Below are 25,075 nucleotides of genomic sequence, written 5' to 3' on the forward strand. Positions count from 1 at the left end.
CAGTTATAAACAGAAGAGATGTTTATATATTCAAAGACTTCCAAAAGGCTTAAAAATTTTAAAGCTGAATTTCATGTTCCAAGTCATACGTTTATATTAAAGAGTAGCACATACTATCAGAAATATTTCTCTATAAATATCCATTCTCATATTTCTAGAACTAATGGAATTACAGGACTAGAAATATATAATATGAACTAGGTTCACAAAGTTTTTAAAGACTAGAATGTAAACGTATTTGTACAAAGATTAAATATATGAAAATCCTAAGGAAAATTGCAATAATCACAATATTTTGAGGTTTATATATATTCTTCTAAAGACTCAAGTGCAAGACAAAAAAGATGCACTAAGAATAATATTAAGTGGCAAAGAAGACACCCACAATATTCTCACATATTCATTAATGTAGAATATCCATTAAAATTTCCACAATGCGCTTTGAGATTTTTCAAATAGAAATGTATTGGAGAAAAAAATCTTCAAATAAAAATTATATTTACTCTCTAACTTGAAACTATTAATGAGTATCATATCTTACACCACTTAACTGCAGAGACAATTTTTTCTTCATATAACCGTTTCTGAGTTTTATTTCATTAATTATATTCTTCCAATAAACTAATCACAGTGAAATTCAAACAGCAAAAGTTTTTCCAATTTAGACTTTAATAAAAGGGAAAATAGTCGCCGGTTTTGAAACAGTTCATTTAAAAATATTACCTTTAAATTAAAAGCACAAAGCTAATCCTGAGTTCTATGAACCTTTGTATATAACGAGTGACAGAAGATCGTTAACAGTCACAGTTCTAAGTATTACCCTTGGTTGGCAAGATAAAAAATAGTTGGCTTTATTATAACAACGATTGTTTTAAGTTGCAAAAAAGTGACATTTACCTTTTCCAACTGAGCGTTTTTTTTGGATTTGTATAAAAACTCTCCCACTGCCACAAAAACAGAGAGCACCAAGCCGGCTGCCAGAACAATGAAGATGCCACCAATATTTTGAACCCCCAGGGCACTGGCCTCCTTGCTCTCCTCCTCTGGACACCCATTGCCCCTCCACCACTTCTCCTTCATCATGTGCAGCTTGCCTTCCTCTTGCAGCTGAAGAATTGCTATGGTGATTTTGTCTCTATATGGAGAACCTAAGAAAAGAGAGGGTTTGTTAATGCTTTCCAGGAAACCAGAATTTCATAATTAAAGGTTAACATGATGAAAGAACAGAGCTCTTTCCAAACACTGTGCAATATGCCAGTATTTATTTTCAGCAGGAAAAATCAACTGGAAATGGCATAAAATACAAGTTTAACAAAATAAATAGAGGTGGCGGCCTTTCTGATTTTGATGGTTAAAATACATTTTGTTTTGAAAGAGGAAAATATCTCTTTCTAAATGCAGGCTCAACTCAGAGATTTGGGAAAACAATAAATGGTAAGTAGAAATCTACGAAAAGAAATGCAGAGCGGGCAAGGATATTTAGTTAATGGCTAGGAATTGTTCAACACCGAAAACAGAGCATTGACAAAATGGTAACCTTGGTTTTTAGGAAAGTTGTGCAAAAAATGGTGTTTCCCATGATTAAGTTGCAATAATCTGAAGCAGTCATGATTAACAAGCTCTGTTCAGTTCAGTTCAGTCACGCAGTCATGTCCAATTTTTTGCGACTGCATGAACTGCAGCATGCCAGGCTTCCCTCTCCATTACCAACTCCTGGAGCTTGCTCAAACTCATGTCCATCAAGTCTGTCTGTCATTGGTCATCCATCTCATCCTCTGTCGTCCCCCTCACGTCCTGCCTTCAATCTTTCCCAGCATCAGGGTCTTTTCCAATAAGTCAGTTCTTCACATAAGGTGGCCAAAGTACTGAAGCTTCAGCTTCAGCACCAGTCCTTCCAATGAATATTCAGGGTTGATTTCCTTTAGGATTGACTGGTTTGATCTCCTGCCTGTCCAAAGGACTCTCAAGAGTCTTCTCAAAAGCATCAGTCCTTCGGTGCTCAGCTTTCTTTATAGTCTAGCTCTCACATCCACACAAGACTACTGAAAAACCATAGCTTTGACAATATGGATCTTTGCTGGTAAAGTAATGTCCCTACTTTTTAATATTCTGTCTAGGTTGGTCATAGTTTTTCTTCCAAGGAGCAAGCATCTTTCAATTTCACGGCTGCAATCACCATCTGCAGTGATTTTGGAGCCCAAGAAAATAAAGTCTCTCATTGTTTCCCTATCTATTTCCATGAAGTGATGGGACTGGATAAACTATGGATGGAGGTTCGTGACATTGTACAAGAGAAAAGGATCAAGACCATCCCCAAGAAAAAGAAATGCAAAAAAGCAAAACGGCTGTCTGAGGAGGCCTTAAAAATAGCTGTGAAAAGAAGAGAAATGAAAAGCAAAGGAGAAAAGGAAAGATAAATCCATTTGAATGCAGAGTTCCAAAGAATAGCAAAAAGAGATAAGAAAGCCTTCCTCAGCAATCAGTGCAAAGAAATAGAGGAAAAGAACAGAATGGGGAAGAATAGCGATCTCTTCAAGAGAATTAGAGATACCAAGGAAACATTTCATGCGAAAATGGGCACAATAAAGGACAGAAATGGTATGAACCTAACAGAAGCAGAAGATATTAAGAAGAGATGGGAAGAATACAAAGAAGAACTGTACAAAAAAGATTTTCATGACCCAGATAATTAAGGAGGTGTGATCACTCACCTAGAGCCAGACATCCTGGAATGTGAAGTCAAGTGGGCCTTAGGAAGCATCACTACGAACAAAGCTAACGGAGGTGATGGAATTTCAGTTGAGCTATCAAATCCTAAAAGGTGATGCTGTGAAAGTGCTGCACTCAATATGCCAACAAATTTGGAAAACTCAGCAGTGGCCACAGGACTGGAAAATGTCAGTTTTCCTTCTAAACTCAAAGAAAGGCAATACCAAAGAATGCTCAAACTTCCTCACAATTGCATTCATCTCACATGCTAGTAAAGTAATGCCCAAAATTCTCCAAGCCATGCTTCAGCTATCTGTGAACAGTGAAGTTCCAAAGCTATGTTTTTGGTTGTTTTTTTTTTTCCAGTAGACATGTATGAATGTGATAGCAGGACTATTTACAAAAAAGCCAAGCACCAAAGAATTGAAGCTTTTGAACTGTGGTGTTGGAGAAGACTCTTGAGAGTCCCTTGGACTGACAGGAGATCAAACCAGTCAATCCTAAAGGAAGTCCTGAATATTCATTGGAAGGACTGATGCTGAAGATGAAGTTCCAATACTTTGGTTGCCTTATGAAAAGAATTGACTTACTGGAGAAGTCCCTGATGATGGGAATGATTGAAGGCAGGAGGAGAAGTGGATGACAGAGGATGAGATGGTTGGATGGCATCACTAATTCAATGGACATGAGTTTGGGTGAACTCCAGGAGTTGGTGATGGACAGGGAGGCCTGGCGTGCCGCAGTCCATGGGATTGGAAAGAGTCAGACACGACTGCGCGACTGAAGTGAACTGAACTGATGGGACCAGATGCCATGATCTTCATTTTTTGAATGTTGAGTTTTAAGCCAGCTTTTTCACGTTCATCAAGAAGCTCCTCAGTTCCTCTTTGCTTTCTGCCATAATTGTGGTGTCATCTGCATACATGGGGTTATCGATATTTCTTCCTGTAATCTTGTTTCCAGCTTGTGCTTCATCCAGTCTGGCATTTTGCATGTTATACTCTGCATATAAGTTAAATAAGCAAGTTTACAATGTACAACTTTGATGTACTCCTTTCCCAATTTGGAACCTGTCCATTGCTCCATGTTCATCTAACTGTTTCTTCTTGACCTGCATGCAGATTTCTCAGGAAGCATGTAAGGTGGTCTAGTATTCCCATCTCTTGAAGTATTTTCCACAGTTTATTGTGATCTACACAATTAATCGCTTTAGCATAGTCAATGAAAGAGAAGCAGATTTTTAGGGGAATGTTTTTGCTTTTTCTATGATCCAACACATGTTGGCATCTTGATCTCTGATTCCTCTGTTTTTTCTAAATTCAGTTTGAACACCTGGGATTTCTCAGTTCACGTACTGCTGAAACCTAATTTGGAGAATTTTGAGTGTTACTTTGCTAGTGTGTGAGATGAGTGCAATTATGTGGTAGTTTAAACATTCTTTGGCACTGCTTTTCTTTGGGATTGGAATGTAAATTGACCTTTTCCAGTCCTGTGGCCACTGCTGAGTTGTCCAAATTTCCTGACCTATTGAGTGCAGCACTTTTACAGCAATATCTTTTATGATTTGAAATAGCTCAGCTGGAAGGAGCGGATAACATTTTGCAGATAGTAATGATTTATATTTGTTTTTTGAGACAAATACCAGAAGTAACAGTTTGTACAGACTTGGATCATTCAAAAATCGCCATGGTGACACATTGTAAGATTTTTTTTGGTTGTTTGTTTACCATTTTACACTTTGGAAAGAAATATTATTTTCATTGTAAGCAACAGTATAAATGAAATTTAGTATAGATGCTAATGGGGATAGATGTTCATCTGCATTAGTGTTATGTGATAAGTAATGACTTTTCTAATTGGTTGCCCCAAAGCATGGAATAATACTGAACTATCTGCATCTTTCACAATCTGTCCCAAAGGATCAGTCTTATTGCTTTCTCTCATCCAGAAAATAGTATGTTATTAGTGTTCAATCATTCCTAAACTCTAATTTTTCCTAAACACTGCACATTACAGTTTTCTGCACAAATTCATCCATAAGGGTTTTTTCTGCTTATAGAAACATACTGATTTCAGCTTGCATTCCATGTTGTCTGTGATTTTGTCTTGATTTAAATATTCCTGCATCTACCCCTAAAGATTATTTTTGCTAAAAGCAGTTAAAAACCTGATCTGGAAACTATTTTGCCCCACAAAGAACAGCACTATATGTCTTCTTTTCACTTGATCAGTATAACAGGACTAATTCAGCACTGCTCTTTTAGCAAGAACAGGCAAGCTAAAAAGCAGACATACAAGGAAAATCATGAAAAGTTAGTACCTTACTGAAAAGTTGGAGTGAAGATACACCACGTCCAGATAGAAAGCTGTTTCCTTAACGTAATCCTCAATTTATGTAGAAGAATTGTTTAAGTACATGGCTTCTATATATCTTTTTTACTATCTTCCTAAAAGGTGCATTATCCATTCCTGTAATTAGAACTAATTAATTTTTTTTAACTGTGCAAAATCTAATTATGGTAGGATAATTTCTTCTCCCTAGTTTCCTTCCTCTGTCCTCTTCCAAATACTACTCTGATGAAGATGCTCAGTTAAAATTCTTCCTCTTAGCCCTTTAGATTTCAGTGGATTAGCCTAGTCCATACTATTTTCTACCTTGATCATTTACTGGAGACTCAGCTTAGGTCATTAAGTATCACTATTATTTACCTTTTAAGATGTGATCTATTTTCCTAAGTAGATTATAAACTCTAACATACTGTAAAAGTAACAATGGGGTGCTTTTAGACTTCTCTGGCATGTATTTAAAAAATATAAATGAAGGTCATCTTGTTTGGCTATCCAGTTTTCATTGATTCATTACATCTAGTCTAGAACCAGCTTTTAAGTCACGTGTACTCTGAATTACCATTCTGATTAATCATGTATGTCCTGGGCAAAATAAACATTGGTTGAGAAAAAATCATTTTAGCTTATCAAATATATCCTTCCATTGGAAAAATAGCATCTGAAACAAATTTTGTACTTTTAGTACTTATAGAAATGACCATAGGTGGCTAATATAAAGATATAGACTGAACGTGCAATTATAAACAAATGTTTGGAGGATACTGACATGAAAAGTAGACTTTGAAATATGGAAAGTTCTTGATCCATTTAAGTAATATTTTGCTACTGCTACTGCTGCTAAGTTGCTTCAGTCATGTACGACTCTCTGCAACCCCAGAGACGGCAGCGCAACAGGCTCCCCTGTCCCTGGGATTCTCCAGGCAAGAACACTGGAGTGGGTTGCCATTTCCTTCTCCAGTAATATTTTGAGGCAGGTCATTTTTCATCCTGAGCAAAATTGAAAGAGTATTATTTTACTGCCAATTCACCAAAACTCCTGAATTACATAATGATGTTTATTCTAATATTTTCAAACACCATATTCTCTACTACATTCTCAAAATAAGGCACAGATTAACAAATAAAAGTAAACCAATTTTCAACAAATGATGGACACATCTTGATTTCTTGCTAGTTGGGCTTATCTCCAGCCCTTATTGTAAATATGAAAATGTCCTGTTGCTAGCAGACCTCCCCACACGTGTTTTCCAGTGTAAACATAATATGTAAATAGAAATCTGTTCAAATACAAGCTAAAAAACTAATATACCTCAGTTTGAGTTTTTTAACAGGGTGAAATAATACAGATAATATAATTGATGACACTAAATCACTGCATTGCTTTGCCATCTATTATTGACTTATTTTAAAAACTAATAATTCATCAATAATGACATTACTTCTTTGATGTGTTATTTGATGCACCTTGGGAAGCATTTCTAGCAGATACCAATAAAGTCAAAAGTGGTTTGAAACTTTATCTAGTTGAAAAATTTCAAGGAGATATTGAGATCAATGAATAAAACTATCTTTTATCTTCTTTTCAACATGAATAATCATTCACTTAGCTCTAATGAAGTGAACAGCCATTAGTCAGAGTTTAAGTTTTGCTCAAGTATGAACCTAGCTTCAATCCATAGGTTGTCAAGCCAAGAATTATGAGGCCATTGAGTGGCAGCTGTGAGAAGCTGGGGTTATGTACCATAAGGTTGCCTTCAAGGAAGATGAGTACCTTTGCAACAGGGCTCTTAAGCTGGATTAGAAAACTACTGAGGAAATTGTAAATATGTCTAATATAACATATGCTTTTGCATCTAAAAGTCAATTGTCAAATGCTTAAGAGGGCAAACAGGTAACTTGTGAAGAAACAAGTTTGACAGAAAGATCTGAAAAATTGTAACATCAAGTATGGAAAGATAATCTTCAGTTCAAGTTTTATTTAAAAATCTGTGGGAATTTCAACACAGGGTTCCCAGATACTTACTGCTACTGCTGCTAAGTCACTTCAGTCGTGTCCGACTCTGTGCGACCCCATAGACGGCAGCCCACTAGGCTCCACCATCCCTGGGATTCTCCAGGCAAGAACAGTGGAGTGGGTTGCCATTTCCTTCTCCAATGCATGAAAGTGAAAAGTGAAAGTGAAGTCTCTCAGTCGTGTCTGACTCTTAGCTACCCCATGGACTGCAGCCTACCAGGCTCCTCCATCCATGGGATTTTCCAGGCAAGAGTACTGGAGTGGGGTGCCAGATACTTAAACCTTTATTATATCCCAGGAAATATTTTGTCTAAAATTCTCTACATTAAGATTTTGGCATATAAGTTACTTTTAAAAACAACATGTGAGAAAGGCAAATACCTCTTAAAGCTGAATTTAGCTCTCTGATTTTCACTATGCAATTTCTGGTTTTTATTTCATTTTATTCCTGCTTACAATGAGACTTTCTTTGGCTGTTTAAACATATGCTCCATTCTGACAATAAGGAACAATTATGTTTAAAAATAGTCTTTTTTCAAGTTGCTGAAGGATCCCATTTACCAGATAAAACTGTTTCTAGCTTACATGAAAGAAAAGGAGAGTGAAAGAGAAAGAAAGGGAAGGAGGAAGAAAGGAAGGAAGGAAAAAAGACATGTGATTACTACATAGTGAAGTCCCTTGATAAGGCCTGGGGCTCAAAAGAACAATCAAGAAGACATAAAGGACTTTTGAGTGACAAACAGAAGCAATATATATGTGTGCATAAATAAAACCTACAAACACACCTATTCAGAATTCCTCAATTAAAAAAAAAATATTAGTCTCCAAATGTCCCCAAAGGTTAAATTTTGATCAAAGGACTTTACATAAAATTATAATTTCATGAACATTTCTCCTAACAAATAGACTAAAAGCTCCTTAGGTAAATAAACTGATTTGTTATAACCAATTAATATAAATCTCACCAAGTAGTTCTGAGCCAACTTGCTGGGTTTACTAAATTGAGTTGACTCCCTTCTCTCTTACTTTCTTCCCTCCTTCCCCCTCCCTACCTTCCTTGTACCTTTCCTTCACTTTTTTCATACATTGTCTCTTTGTTTGCTTTCCTTCTTCTCCTTCCTTCCCCCTCCCACTCCCTTTCCTTTTTTCTCCGTCCTCTCCTACCTCCCCTCCCTCCTTCCCTTCCTTTCAATCCTTTGATGTTTCCTCCAGAATGGAATACACATGTAGTTATACATTCTTGGTTATGAAGTTTAAATCTGCTACACATAAATTATCGATTTGCTCATTTGATTGTTTTGTTCATGCTCTTTACAAGCATACCAATTTAAGTGTGTACGAAACATTTTCCTTATCTTATTCAGGTAATATAATATAGAAGGGAAGTAACTTTACTTTTAACTCTTCGAGAGGCTTATTAATGGATATAAAGCTTTTCTTTAAAGGTTGCATAGCAAATTTTCTAATACCTATCATGCTTTAGAGAAATATTTTAAAATCACAATATCCATATACCAGCAATCTCCCATCCATCCTGCCAAAAATGTTTTTACTTTCAAATTAGGCTTCTGCATGCTTTAATCGATTACTAAGATCAGGGGGGAAAAAATCACTCTTTCTTTCTTAAAAAAAACCTCTTTCTAAAACTTATTATAACAATATTTCCTAAACTGGATTTTCCCCATACACTTCTTTTTTGGGAAGTGTACATCTGTGTTTCACTTTTAAAGAATTCATTGCTCAAATAAGCTTGAAGAATACCCCATAACAAATATATCTTTTGTGTAAATATACATTGTACATTAGCAAAATAAAAGGTTGCTATCTCTCTACTGAAGGATAAAGTTTAAAAATGTCTTAAATGATTACATTTGTTTTATTGAAGAATTTTTTGCTTCCTATCGATTAATGTTCCCATCAATTATTTTGTTTTAATCTCAATTTGAAAAGCACTGCCTTCAATAACAGTAATTATACTGTTACTACATCAGCTCTCTCTGTCAAAAATAAGCTGTTTCTTTTTAGATCTTGGCTTTGAATTTACACATCACAGGACTACTAATCAAGTCACATATTTTTTGTATGTTCTTTTTCTTCTCTTCATATGCTTCATGAAGCATCAGCTCATAAGTATCCACATCACAATGAGTGATAATAGTTATGAGTTATTTAAATCTATCTGTATATCAAAACTGATGAAACCATTTCTGGGGGAAAATACACTGTCTTTAGTTTTCCTAATAGTACCCAGATCCTTTAAATATTTTGTTAAAATTATAAGAGGCTGGCTAGGTATCTATGTTTCTCATAATAACAAATCCCCACTGTCCACTTTCTAAAGGAGTTTAGTGTCCTTTGTTTTATATTTCATAGTTATTCAACTCATCATAGAGATGTTATGAGCTGTGTATTACAGAGATTTAGGTAACATCCCAGAGAAGGCAATGGCACCCCACTCCAGTACTTTTGCCTGGAAAATTCCATGGATGGAGGAGCCTGGTAGGCTGCAGTCCATGGGGTCGCTACTAGTCGGACATGACTGAGCGACTTCACTGTCACTTTTCACTTTCATGCAGTGGAGAAGGAAATGGCAACCCACTCCAGTGATCTTGCCTGGAGAATCCCAGGGACGGGGGAGCCTGGTGGGCTGCCATCCATGGGGTCTCACAGAGTCGGACACGACTGAAGCGACTTAGAAGCAGTAGTAGCCGGTAACATCCTGGTATTTGTTTTATTTGGATCTGGGAAGATATTTGTATGAAATAGACTACTCATAAGTTTAGGTTTCCTCTAGCATAGCATGTCATTTCTCCAAGATACTGTGCACTTTCTGAAGTACAGTAACTTACACATTGTATGGGAATGTGACTATACTATATTCACTAAGTATATATAATTTCAATGATTTGACTCAAAGAGTTTCAATAATTCCTTAATTATTCCTCTTCTTTGAAGGTGTTTAATATGATAAATATTTCTAAGACACATACCAAATACTTGAAGTGCTTTAAATAATGACTTAAAACATCAGGCTACCTGTCAGTTATAGGTAATCAACCATCCATTATTCATCTTTTTTCATCCAGAATCTAGCACAGTTCTTTCACAAAGTAAGCATTTAACAATGTTTTTTGAATGAAAAATTGAATCAGTTATAAAAATCCATTATGATATAGTCAAAATATGTTAAGGTATACAACTTCTGATATTGATATCTTCTCAGTTTCTTATTAAATTCAGTAGAACACATAGAGTTCATAAACATATGAGTTTCACACTTTTAGTGTTGACCATCTGGGATAAGTTAGGATGATAAGCAAGTTCATACATCTTTATGCCATCCATCAGCTGTCAGAGGCGTCCCTTGGTCAGTGCCTTAATAAGTAAAAGAACTGTTAGCACAAAAGATCTGAGGCTATCTGCTGGAACCATCAACTTTCGTTCTTAAATTACAGTGCTGCTGGCAATGTTATATTTTATGAAACTGCTCCCTGCTTCCTATGCTGAGATGAGAGTTGGGTGCCCTAAATGCACAACATATTTTGGGTGCTTTTAGAGCTTTGTCTCTTTTTACCATTCTTTCCATGATAAAATCTTCCAATGATATTGGAACTAGGCCACATTTTCTTAGAGCCTTTTTCCTCAGTAAAAGATGGGTTTTATTATTTCTTAGGACACTGCCTCTCTCATATTTGTTTTTAAGAAGTGTTAAGTTAAATTTTATATTTACATTTCAGATTCAGTTTTACATTGCTATTCTCGTTTTATGCTGTATTCAGTCAACAGTGCTGTTATACAATACCATAGCATCACTGTTCTTTTCCTGTATAGAACTTGTCTCAGTTTGTAATTAATAATAATTTGTGACTATTTGTTTAATGCTCATTTACAGTAACAGGCTGTAAATTTCATAAAGACAGGGGTTATTTCTGCTTTGTTAGTAGAACACCTGGCACACTCATTTGTGCAAGAGTGTGTGCTTAGTTGCTTCAGTCATGTCTGAATCTTTGCCACCCTATGGACTATAGCCCACCAGGCCTCTCTGTCCATGGGATTCTCCAGGCAAGAATACTGGAGTGGGTAGCATGCCCTCCTCCAGGGGATATTCCAGATCCAGGGATTGAACCTGAATCTCTTGTGTCTCATGCATTGGGAGGTGGGTTCTTTACCACTAACACCACCTGGGAAGACCAAATATAATATTTGCATGCATGAATAAAATATTAATCACTTAACAGCTGGTCATGCATACCTGCAAATTTACCTTCAGTTATTTCTTATGAACCTAAACTATTTATCTTTAACCTATATGCAATAATTACATTTATTTCAAAGGAAGTATTTAATATACATAGCTAAACACTCCATGGGACCCATTTCAGATTTCTTGTTAGATAAAAGCTAAACTAGTGTAAAGTTACAGTCATCATTCTTTGCATTTTATTTTGAAGGTATTCTATCAAAAAATCTCAATTTGATAGGGGTATAAAGAACTCACAAGTGATAATCATAAAAATTAAAGGAGATTAATCTTATCTTGGAAACAAATTACCAGCTCATAATGTTTAATCACAGAACAGTAAATGAGTGCTATACGTGATCATTTCTCCATGATAACTTGTGATCTTTCCACACTGGAAATCTATACACATCATTTTTTGCTTAAACATTTTTAGTGGTGCTCTAAAGCTATTGGACGAGTTTCCCTGGTGGCTTAGTGGTAAAGGATCCACCTGTCAATGCAGAAGATGCAAGTTCAGTCCCTGGGTTGGGAAGATCCCCTGGAGAAGGAAGTGGCAACCCACTCCAGTATTATTGCCTGGGAAATCCCATGGACAGAGGAGCCTGGTGGGCTGCAGACCTTGGCATGGCAAAAGAGATGTGACCTAGTGACTAAAACAAAGCAATAAATCTATAGAATACAAGCTCAGTTCCTAATGATGTCATAAAACCCCTTTCGTCAACATATCACAGACTTCTCAGACTGTATACTGACATTCCATTAGTACAAACTATGAAGTTCTATTTCTCTGGAGGGCCATGTTTTCCTACTTTCTCCAATTTTCTGGTTGAACATCCTCACAACCAGATAATCTGCTGCTCACCTTTCCCTGACTCTGTACACTTTCCTTTGGCTGTCACAGAGACATACAGGATCCTTCTTGTTTGGAGTCATAGCACATAGCAGATACCCCAGTACAACATTTGGTATGTGGTATTCTAATGTTTTGCTATATATCTTTTCCTATTGAATAATGATATGAGGGTTTCCCTGATGGCTCAGATTTTAAAGAATTTGCCTGCCATGTGAGAGACCCAGGTTTGAGAGTCATGTATGAATCTTTTTTTTTTACTATTATTACATGTACAAACACCGGTGATAGATTCTAATCATTACATATAAATACACAGGTGCTAGGCATATAGGGATGAACAATGTAAGTTGAGATTTTACTGTAACACAAAACACATGTATTGAATAACCTTTGCAACTATGAAGATGACTATAATGAACACCATATTATAGAAACATGTGACAGATGGAACTATGTTAGTCTGCTGATTTTGTATGCAAAAAGGGTTGCATTACTTTGAAGATCATAGGGACAATAACTCTTCTTTCTCTTCGGCTGCCTTTCACCTGTTTTTCCTCTATTTCCTTTCTATATGCATTCCTGGTTTAGAAAGGTATATATGAAAATGGCAAATAATAATGAGAGCACCCCCAAACTCACTTTGTTCATTTTTCTAGATACAGAGAACTAGTTCAAGATATTGGGTTCATGGTGGAATGGAACCAAATATAAATGCTTCTGTCAATGTAGGAATGTGGATATACCACCAAGGACTGCCAAATATATATATAAATTTAAGATAAAATTTTAAAAAGTAATTAAGCTAAATACCTACATTCAAATTCTATAACTGGCTTAAATTGGATAGAGATTGTTTTTTTTTTTTTTTTTCTCTGTTGTAGACCTCAAATTTCAAAGTGTTAAGACCTCTATGGAAAAAAAGATTCTACTTAAAGGAATATTTGTAGAATCCTTAGGAGAGCGTTTAAGTATCTAAGATCACAAAAGGAGACGAGTATATGAGGCACACAGAGTGCATCAATGCAGGTACATGCTGTCTCCAGTTGTGTCTGACTCTGTGATGCTGTGGACTGCCATCAGCCAGGCCCTTCTGTCCATGGTATTTTCCTGGCAAGAACACTGGTTGGGTTGCCATTTCCTACTCCAAAATGTACCAATAAAAACCTTCAAATGGCAGGGTAGATATTCTATCCAGTTACCTTTTATTACTATTCTGAATATTCTTTGATTTGTGTGAAAAAACAATAAGAAGGGCAAATGTTATCAGCACATAATGAAAAAGTAAACTATTATCACTTGTTCTGACCTACTTCATACATATTAGTTAAAAGTGACTGGTGACGTAGATTTGTCGTCACATTGCTACATATTAAATCATGAAACCCTGACACAAAATATGAAAACAGAAATAGTTTCACTCTAGAAGCCCTGTCTTCCTAACAATTTTTCATCTGCATGGTAATCATTTGAATAGCGGTAAGAGTGATAATGTCAGGAATACTTTCCTCACTATGATGTTTTTGTTCCAAGTTCAGTATTAAACTTTGATGAATGAATTATAATAACTGGACAATCTGAACTAAAATCATCATACTATGTAATCTTCAAGAACCTCAAAACTGGGAGAGAATAACTTTTCCAGGAGAGTAAAATGCCTGTCATTTAGCAATGGGTCCCCAATTTTTGTGTTACCAGGGACCTGTTTTCTGGAAGACAATTTTTCCATGGACTGGGACATGGGGGATGGTTTTGGGATGACTCAAGCACATTACACTTATTGTGCACTTCATTCTATTATTATTACATCAGTTCCACCTCAGATCATCCTACATTAGATCCTGGAGGTTGTAGACCCTGGCTCTAAGGGAGAACTCAAGTCAGTTTTTCAATTTTGCCAACTTTTGGGTCTCACCAACCTCTACCACTCTGAATCCCTGCATTAAACAACAGACTACTAGTTTATGTTCAATATTGCATTCCCCTTATTTGATGTTAAATTTGTTTTCCTATCTAAATTTGTATCTACTTTTTAAAAGTCTATCTCCTTAAGAAAAGGGATGATCTATATTTATATTTTATGTTCAGTATTTTACAGATCCAAACTGGTTGAAGAGTGATAAAATTTCTTATACATTGACAAAAATTAGAAGGAAACAAACATGCCTTCAGAGGTAATCCTCTCTGAATACAACCTGGATTCTGTTTACTAAATATTCAGGAAATGTTAAGAAAAAAATTATGTTGCTCATTCAGGTAATGTCTTATAATACAATTGTTTTTAATAGAATAGATGGATTTCTCTCATAGCTCAGTCAGTAAAGAATCTGCCTGCAATGCAGGAGACCTGGGTTCAATTCCTGGGTTGGGAAGATCCCCTGGAGAAGGAAATGGCAATCCACTCCAGTATTCTTGCCTGGAAAATCCCATGGACAGAGCAGCCTGGCGAGCTACAGTCCATGGGGTCGCAAGAGTTGGACACGACTTAGTGACTAAACCATAGAATAGATATTGATCACTTTCCTCTGAATGATGGTTACTTAACCTACAATATACTGATATGTTGATGCTAAAACCCTGGTTAGGTTCCAAAAGAAATGATTTCTAACTGCTTAGGAATCACATCAGTTTAGTTGCTCAGTCATGTCCAGCTCTTTGCAACCCCATGGACTACAGCATGTCAGGCCTCCCTGTCCATTACCAACTCCTGGAGTTTATCCAAACTCGTGTCCATTGAATCGGTGATGCCATCCAACCATATCATCCTCTGTTGTCCCCTTCTCCTCCTGCCATGAATCTTTCCTAGCATCAGGGTCTTTCCCAATGAGTCAGTTCATCACATCAGGTAACAAAATTATTGGAGTTTCAGCTTCAGCATCAGTCCTTCCAATGAATATTCAAAACTGATTTCCTTTAGGCTGGACTGGTTGGATCACCCTGCTGTCCAAGGGACTCTCAAGAGTCTTCTCCAACACCACAGCTCAAAAGCACCAGTTCTTCAGTGCTCAGCTTTCTTTACAGTCCAAGTCTAACATCCATACATGACTACAGGAAAAACCATAGCCTTGACTAGACAGACCTTTGTTGGCAAAGTAATGTCTCTGCTTTTGAATATGCTATCTAGGTTGGTCATAACTTTTCTTCCAAGGAGCAAGCATCTTTTAATTTTATGGCTGCAGTCACCATTTGCAGTGATATTAAGCCTCCAAAATTAAGTCTGTCACTGTTTCCATTGTTTTCCCATGTATCTGCCATGAAGTGATGGATCAGATGCCATGATCTTAGTTTTCTGAATGTTGAATTAGCCAATTTTTTCCCTTTCCTCTTTCACTTTCATCAAGAGGCTCCTAAGTTGTTCTTCATTTTAAGCCATAAGTGTGATGTCATCTGCATATCTGAGATGACTGACTTTTCTCCCAGCAATCTTCATTCCAGCTTGTGCTTCATCAAGCCCAGCGTTTCTTATAGTGTATTCTGCATATAAGTTAAATAAGAGGATGACAATACACAACCTTGATGTACTTCTTTCCCTATGCTAAACCTCTCTGTTATTCCATGTCCAGTTCTCACTGTTGCTTCCTGACCCGCATACAGATTTCAGAAGAGGCAGGTCATGTGGTCTGGTATTCCCATATCTTTACAAATTTTCCAGAGTTTGTTGCGATCCACACAATCAAAGGCTTTGGCATAGTCAGTAAAGCAGAAATAGATTTTTTTTTTTTTTGAACTCTCTTGCATTTTCAATGGTCCAATGGATGTTGGAAATTTGATCTCTGGTTCCTCTGCCTTTTCTACATCCAGCTTGACCATCAGAAAGTCCACGGTTCATGTATTGCTGAAGCCTGGCTTGGAGAATTTTGAGCATTACTTTACTAGCATGTGAGATGTGTGCAATTGTGCAGTACTTTGAACAATCTTTGGCATTGCCTTTCTTTGGGATTGGAGTGAAAACTGACCTTTTCCAGTCCTATGGCCACTGCTGAGTTTTCTACATTTGCTGACATACTGAGTATAGCACTTTCACAGCATCATCTTTTAGGATTTGAAATAGCTCGACTGGAATTCCATCACCTCCACCAGTTTTGTTCTTAGTGATGCTTCCTAAAGCCCACGTGACTTCACATTCCAGGATGTCTGGCTCTAGGCGAGTGCTCACACCATCGTATTTATCTGTGTCATGAAAATCTTTTTTGTATAGTTCTTCTGTGTATTCTTGCCATCTCTTCTTAATATCTTCTGCTTCTGTTAGGTCCATACCATTTCTGTCCTTTATTGAGCCCATCTTTGAATGAAATGTTCCCTTGGTAGCTCTAATTTTCTTGAAGAGATCTCTAGTCTTTCCCATTCTGTTGTTTTCCTCTATTTCTTTGCATTGATCGCTGACACGTCTAATTTACACGTTTGTGTGTATCTAAATTTGAATTAAATGAATTGAACTCATATCATGAAAGGACAGATCAGTTTAAAAATATAAGCACCCTAATTCTTCATGTTGAAAATAAAGGGCAAGACCTTATTTCCCCCTTTTCTAGAGCACTTGGCTTGGAAGATTGTGTTTTATAAGTTTTTCTTTCCCTATAGCTTCAAATCTTTTTAGGAGTTAAATAAGCCACTTTTCAGTTTTAAGGAAGATGTTCCTCAAGAATTTGGGACCTGTCTTTTTTGGGGGGGCTGGGGGGGAAATATAATCATAAAGAATCTAATGTCCCATTTTCTAGTTTCTGTGAAAGAGTAGGAGCCTACTTTGGTGGACCTCACTCCAAATTGCAAACCCTCCTCTTGTCATAACAAAAGATAACTTAATTTTTCTTTGGATGAATTCAGTTAGCTAACACAGATAGTCACTGCAATTATCAAATCAAATTATCTAATCCAATAATGTAAACATGATTCTACCCATGTTGAGTCTCAGAGAGGCTTAGTAACTTCACCTATGACTCCTGGGACACTTAGGTGGGACTAAGATTTTTATATAAGTCATGTCTACAATGGCCACATATTACAGAAAATATGGTAGGGCAACACATGCAAGGCACTCATCTTTGGAATTTAGTGCTTATACATTCTACTCCTGTGCTTTGACTTTTTTTTTCCCCTAATACCAGTGATTCATTGATCTTACTTAGTCATGTTAACCAAAGGATGACAGCCTGGCACAGTCAATCAGGCTAACTAATCTATAATGTAATTTGAATCCATGGCCTTGGAGTAATCACCACAAGGCACCAACAAAATAAATTCATAGTCTAATGTTTGCATATAAAATCTATCGGGACAGACTCTGTTTTCATGAGAATTATCCATATATTTATTGTTTAGGTACCATGCGGTCAACATTTACAATATTAATGAAGGCTGCTCACATTGGTGCTCACAATTCATCAAATTCCCTCTGGAAACTTCCTAGATTCTAGCTTTCAGAGTTTGTTGATGATGTCTGTGGAGTATGCATAGCTTCCTGAGACTCATCTGTTTTCAGTGACATGAAATCTAGGCTTTAGCAAATATGCCAGGAAAATACAGGTGTATTTTGGCTTTTTGTTTGTTTGTTTAATTTAGGCTCTGAAAATTATTAGATCTCAATTGAGACTTGCAAAATCACTTCACCGACATTAAAATTATGCTGCTTGTGCAATGAAAAAATAGAATGCATTTTAATGGAAGGTTTGACCTGCAGAAAGATGAATAATTCGCATCAATTTTTGTGCATTATGTTCAACTAATGAAGACAAATGTATTCATTCATTTTAGTAAAGCTGAAGAACTAAAGACCAGCAATTTTATGCATCTATAATGATGAATATTACAGTACCTATTATATGATGAATTGGGAATTCTAGAATTGGATGGTGAGCAAAACAGGGGAAAAACATGCTTCTCATACTGATTTCTATTTTTATAAACATGGGCATCTGCCTTAAACAAACAACATGCCTCTTTTTAGTACTGATCCCAATCTCTCACTTAGTCAAATAACAAGAAATAAAGAAGCAGTGAAATCTCATGCATTTAACATTAGAAAATACAAGAAAGAAATTTCACATTGTTCATGTCAAAGTGATATCCTTCTACCATAAAGAGTCTATGATACCATAATCAGCCTAAAGTCCTACTGTAACTTTAGGCTGATTATGTGGGAGGACATTATAATGAGATAAAAGTAACTTAAGAATTATTAATAGGGCTATAGCTATTTTATATTTGTTAATATAAAATGTTAGAAAACAGTTTATAAAGGTAATATTAAATTCCAATTGTGAAGTAAGAATGTATCTTATTTATAAGTGAAGTAAAGTCACTCAGTCGTGTCTGACTCTTTGCGACCCCATGGATTGCAGCCTACCAGGCTCCTCTGTCCATGGGATTTTCCAAGCAATAGTACTGGAGTGGATTGCCATTTCCTTCTCCAGGGGATCTTCCTGATCCAGGGATCGAATCCGGGTCTCCCTCATTGTAGACAGACGCTTAACCGTCTGAGCCATAATTGCATATAAAAGAAATAGATATATAGTAGAAATAAGATGCAAATAATTTTGTGTAAATAAAATAGAAATAAAATGTAAATACATTTACATAGAAAATTTAATAGAAATATAATGTATATAACAATTTTGTGTCTGATAAAATTGTCTTTAAATTTAACCTTAGTATTAAAGACATATATAAAAAATAAGACATATATAAAGCCAGTATCTTTGCATTCATCTTTATTTTGTCTCTATATTGCCTATTATGTTCTTCATATATTATATATATTTCAGTAGTTTTCTATGATATGAGTAATTTAATGTGGATTTAGTTCACAGAAATAATTATACAATGACTATTTAAACTTACTATTGATGTAACCCCACAAGTTAAGTGGGGATACATAAGGTTATAGAAAATTTTTAGCATTGTGGATGATAGGCCCATAAACAGGATTTCCTGCATCCCTTTTTCAGTTGACTTGTATTTCCCATATGTTAATTACTGGTGGGGGCACCAATAAATGGATGAAGTGTACCACTAGCTTACTGTTAAAGATAGAAACAGTTTTAATGGGACCCTACAGACACTTTACAATATTTCTACCAAACTGAACACAGTGAAGCAAAATAACACCAACTGGCTCTAATGGATTTCTCTAGATTGCTGCTTTCCTACCAGCTCACAACTGCTGAGTCTGCCTAGTCCTCAAAGTGCACTATGCACTCAAAATTTCAAAGACAGAAGCCAAGAAGGCTTTTAGTATGGGTGGTCAGAAGGGAGACAAGGCAGCGGAAAATGCCATTAAGTAGAAATGCTCCCTATTCGACTAAATAGATCATAACCTATGCTGAATTAACAAGCAAGACTGCAACCTCTCACACACATTTTAGTATTCCTTAATGAAAACTGCTGTGATTTATTTTTTGCTTTACCACACCCCCACCCCGCATCCAGTTTTTGTTGTTTTAATTTGAATGGATGAAAAGGAATTTCAGTTAACTTATTATAAGAACACCAAAACTTCAAAAATCTACCATACCATAAACATGACATTTAAATAGCACCACCGCATTCTGGAAAACTATGAAAGGGATTTAATGTCACCACGAGCTTAATTAAGCGAGCTTATGCTTATTTAGCATTTTCCTTAGAATCATTGTTGATTGTTCCACTAAGGTATTTTGTGTAAACAGAGCTTCCCTAATTAAATAGCTTCTATCTGAGTCATTCAGTGAGTCCACAACATGCTTTGGGCAGTAATCATCACACTCAGAGTGATGAATGGTCACAGCAGGCCCCTAGATGAATCACAGGAGGCCTGGCAGGCTTAAAGGACACATGGACTTTTGGGGGAAAAAACGGAAAATACACATGAGTTTTGAAATATTTCTCAATACTCAGTCCAGAAGAGACATAGTATTTCTGTTTAACCTCCTGCACTTAACCACACATGCCTCTATGACAGTAACTAAAAATCTGAGTAACAGTAAAAGGAAGGCAAAGGGAGTTCCTCTTTGATCTATTTACAATATTAATAAAAATAGAATTTTCATTTCAGTTTATGGCTCCTGCAGGCATAAACTCAAAATCCTGAGGAATTTCTGGTATCTATCTAAATTTCCAGAAACAGCCTGCATTGCTTTGCTTTGAATAGAGTATCTCCTTAACTTTTGCTCAGAAAAGAAATTCAAATAACCTTTTATTTTTCACACCGAAAAGCATTATTTTCAAAAATTTATTCCTTATAATTAAACAAAATTTTAAAATTAAGTAAATACAAGTTATCAAAAAATCATAACTGTTCTTGGATAAGATTATATAAAAGGGAAATGCTAATTAATGAGTTGAGATATTCAGGTTATGATGTTGGTTGAAAGTTTATGGTATGTCAGAATCTCATTCAAGTACTAGAGTTGCATGTCATTTCATTTATTAATGACAAGTAATAATTTATGAAGTTATATTTTTGGCAGAGCTATGACACAAAAAATCATAAATTACTGCCTCAGAAGCATTTTTTTTCTTCAGAAGCATTTGAGGGGTTAAAGTGTGAAATGCCTGTTTCTAGATTATACCACTTTGATGAATTTAAAAGAGTTAATAAGACTCATAATGTATGGGAGACTCAAAATCATTTAATTTTGTGCTATTCTTGAATGAATAAAATAAAATTTACTAAGTTAAGAATTTAATATTATCAAGTCAAACAGAAGAAAACAAGTTATCTGAACAAGAGAAACAAAAAGTATATTGTAATACCTGCAGGTGACTGATTTGAATATTTATTCCTTTAAATGTATTTATATTATTCAGAATTAGGCTAAAAATAAAGTGTATGTTGAATGTATTAAATAACTTTTATAATAAAGAGACATTTTAATAAATTTAAATTCAATATTATTTGGCAGTGAAAATAAAAATATGGTGAAATGTTCTTCCTAGTCTATAATTTTGCTATTTCAAAGTATTATTAGATATTTTGAATCTGTACTAATATATACTGATAATTTTATATTAAAATTCCAAGAAGTTCCTTATAAAAGAAATTTATCATGTGCTAGCTTCTAATTTTTAAAAATTCATTCTATTTAAAACACTAATATATTACATTATTACACCACACTGACTACATACTACAAAAATGATTCCACATAGATATATAATCCAACTTGATTTCTACAAGTTTCTCATGCAAGTGACCTTGCAAATATCAGTGACTATTTTTCACAATAACTAAACTTTTTAAGAAGGGCAAAAGTTGATCTGATCAGCTGAGTTGAGTAGATTAAAAACAAAAAAAGAGACTACATCCTAAGGTTTATAGCTTAATTTGTTTTGTTCTCTCATCTTATCTATAAGGTTAAAATGAGAAGAAACAGAAATTCCAAATGTTGCATATTTTTCTTAATTTAAAAAGTTACATTAAAAGTAAAGTATATATATATATACATTATTTTAAATTGTTTTATATTTTCCTTATAAGTCAATATCTTACAGTAAACACTGTCGAGGGTAGGAATAAAAAAGCTGCTCTTTGTATAGTTCCCATAAACTATAACAGGGAGCTTCCCTGGAACTGATTGAACTATTATCTTTCCTTTTTAAAATAGCTTTCACATCTGAAATATCCCAGTGAGTTTTTGAGAATTATATACTATTTTGATTGATTGGGCTCCCCTTGTGGCTCAGCTGGTAAAGAATCCACCTGCAATGTGGGAGACCTCGGTTCGATTCCTAGGTTGGGAAGATCCCCTGGAGAAGGGAAAGGCTACCCCGTCCAGTATTCTGGCCTAAAGAATTCCATGGACAGTCTATGGGGTCACAAAGAGTCTGACATGAATGAGCGACTTTTATTCACTTTGATTGACTTGTAGCAAGCATGTCCTCAAAGCAAAACAATATGACAGTTTTGGTACACTGACACATTGTATTTACAACTCAAACAAGCAAGTAAACAAAAAACTCTCAAGCTTAAAGTTTTATATTTAATATAAGTCAAATTTCTTTATTTTAATAATTTGAAATTATGACTGTTATTATGTAACTAACATTCATGAAAACTATCTGTGGTATACTCCAAAGAGAAGCAAGTTAACAGGATGGCCTCCAACAGTTAGTTACCTCAGGCGCCTGTATGGTGATGAGAACAGGAACCAAAATGAGATGCCCCCAGGCCCCATACTCCAAAGAGGGCCTCCCCAGTGCCTCAGCCTTAAAGACTCTGTCTGCAGTGTAGGAGATGTGGTTGAATTCCTGGGTTGGGAAGATCCAGGAGGATCCCCTGGAAGAGGGCATGGCAACCCACTCCAGTATTCTTGCCTGGAAAATTCCATGGACAGAGGAGCCTAGTGAGCTATAGTCCATAGCGTCACAAATAGTCAGACCCGACTGAGGGGATTTAGCACACATACTCCAAAATCCTTATATATCCTCCCCAAATCTTATTTAATTCTCACTACCCTGAATCACTCTTGTTCAGTTAGGTCATCACACTGAATAATGTAAGAAGGTATGGATATACAGGAATCTCACTCCTTTCAGAAACAAAATGAATTTATTTTCTTCAGTTCTTTCCAAATGAAACTGTGAAGCAATAGGAACCTATCAATCACTGCTTCCATTCTTCATAGGTGTTAAAGGTGTTTGATTTTTAAAATTTGTTCTGAGACATCAGCAAACCATATTGCTTCACATGATAGTTTCCTTCCCACTTTAACTCAAACTCTAGGAATCTGTCAAGCATATTATCTGAAACACCATATTTAGCATTAAATAGACCTTAGGTTTTCCTAGTCTAACTCTCTAATTTTACTAATTAAAAAAGAGAAATTCAGAAAATATAAACTTCATGTCACTTGTCCAAGATCACAATAAATGATAAGACTAAATATAGAATATCATTGTGCAAAATACTACGTGATGATAGCTTTGAGCATATAATCAGCCTCTTTTCTAACATATGGTAAAGAATCTGCCAGAGATTCTTGCAAGAGACTTGGGTTCAATCCCTGGGTTGGGAAGATCCCCTAAAGGAGGGAATGGCTACCTGCTCCAGTATTCTTACCTGGAGAATCCCATGGACAGAGGAGCCTGGAAGGCTATACTCCATGGTATGGCCAAGAGTCAGACACGACTGAGTGGCTAATATTTTCACTTTCACTAAGCTTGAAAATTTATCAAAGTTGCTCATCATAAACTCCAAATAAATGGTACATGAATGCATGAAACTGTTGAATTCGTTAGGGAATTCTTACAGAGGGAAAGAACCATATGGGATCTAACTAGGGAGTATGCTAGAATTTGAACACATGATCAACATAAAACTATCATAATGAACTCAATCCTTATTATGAATATAAGTTAAAACATTTTGAAAAGACACGTCCCTTAAGCTTATTATAATTAGGATAACTCAATCATCTTTATATGTTAGAATTAATTATATATACTTTGGCACAATAATGGCAAAGCTTTGGATGGTCTGTTCCCAGTGTGAGCAGAAAAGGAGGTTCATTTTGTGTAGAGAATTTTAAAACAACAGTAGCAACAACTATCACCACACACACTGGCAAGTCAAAACATGTCAATAATAAAACATCCCTCCCTGTAAAATATCTTTTGTTCATCTGAGTTCTAAATATTTATTATTGAGTTTTAACAACCCTACTTATTGAACTTTGAATTAGCAAATATTTATTTTTTATTCTTTAATAAACATTGTACTCCACTTGGCAACTAAATTGGAGAATCCTCTTTATATAGCTTTAAAGTGAAAGTGAGTCACTCAGTCCTGTCCAACTCTTTGTGACCCCATGGACTATGCCATCCATGGAATACTCCAAGCCAGAATATTGGAATGAGTAGACTTTTCCTTCTCCAGGGGATCTTCCCAACTCAGAGATCAAACCCAGGTCTCCCACATTGCAGGCAGATTCTTTCTGGTTTTGTTTTGTTTTGCTTTATTTATTTCAACAGCGACTGTGGAATCATTATTTTTCATCTATCATATAAATGCTGGAATATGCAATGTTACAGGAGTGAATATCTCAAAATTCTCTCAGAGCCAGTTCAAACTATTTTCAGCTATAGTGAACCTGAATAAACTTTACCAAATATGGAAGAGTTTAATGTTGAATTTTTCTGAAGCTATTATTGTGGAAAATTTTTGGACTTTCTAGACTTTTGAAAGTTGTTAGAAATGATCCCAAAGAAACAAAGACATGGATAGTATTGCAATTTCTGAATTTATCATGAAATGGGATTTTTTATGAATCTGTGCCTCACTATGTAATTATAGTATACATGTTTGTTGATTTGAAAGAAACTTTTCAAAATTAAAAGCAATAAAATTATGAATGAGGATACATTGAGAAATATGGCTATACCATATATTAAACACAATTACATGAAAATCAATTTTGACCCAGTTGTTGAAAACTTTGCAGAAGTTTTAAAACTATTATAGTGTCATTGTTCACGATTGTTTTTTAAGCACTTTCTGGTATTTTTTTTTTAGCAGCCCAGGTGGATTAGCATATGCACATTCTTTTTCTCAACTTCTGTTGTGTTATCTCCTTAATTGTAACTCTGACACCTGTGCCTCCTTCTTATATGGACTCTTTCAATTACATTGGACCCACGTGGTTAATCTATGGATGTGAAAGTTGTACTGTGAAGAACGCTGAGCACCGAAGAATTGATGCTTTTGAACTGTGGTGTTGGAGAAGACTCTTGAGAGTCCCTTGGACTGCAAGGAGATCCAACCAGTCCATCCTAAAGGAGATCAGTCCTGGCTGTTCTTTGGAAGGACTGATGCTAAAGCTGAAACTCCAATACTTTGGCCGCCTCATGGGAAGAGTTGACTCATTGGAAAAGACTCTGATGCTGGGAGGGATTGGGGGCAGGAGGAGAAGGGGACGACAGAGGATGAGGTGGCTGG

The 25,075-nt window shown here is 35.7% G+C and overlaps 1 protein-coding gene across 1 annotated transcript in view; it reads right to left on the bottom strand.

Annotated features, from left to right (window-relative positions):
• GRIK2 (glutamate ionotropic receptor kainate type subunit 2) overlaps positions 1-25,075 on the bottom strand; it is a 726,582-nt gene that overhangs the window by 13,299 nt on the left and 688,208 nt on the right. The window contains exon 15 of the mRNA XM_052645572.1: positions 898-1,148. Within this exon, the coding sequence (XP_052501532.1) occupies positions 898-1,148 (251 nt within the window). The remainder of the gene's footprint in view (positions 1-897; positions 1,149-25,075) is intronic.

This window comes from Budorcas taxicolor, chromosome 9 (genome assembly GCF_023091745.1).
Source record: "Budorcas taxicolor isolate Tak-1 chromosome 9, Takin1.1, whole genome shotgun sequence".
Lineage (NCBI taxonomy): Eukaryota > Metazoa > Chordata > Mammalia > Artiodactyla > Bovidae > Budorcas > Budorcas taxicolor.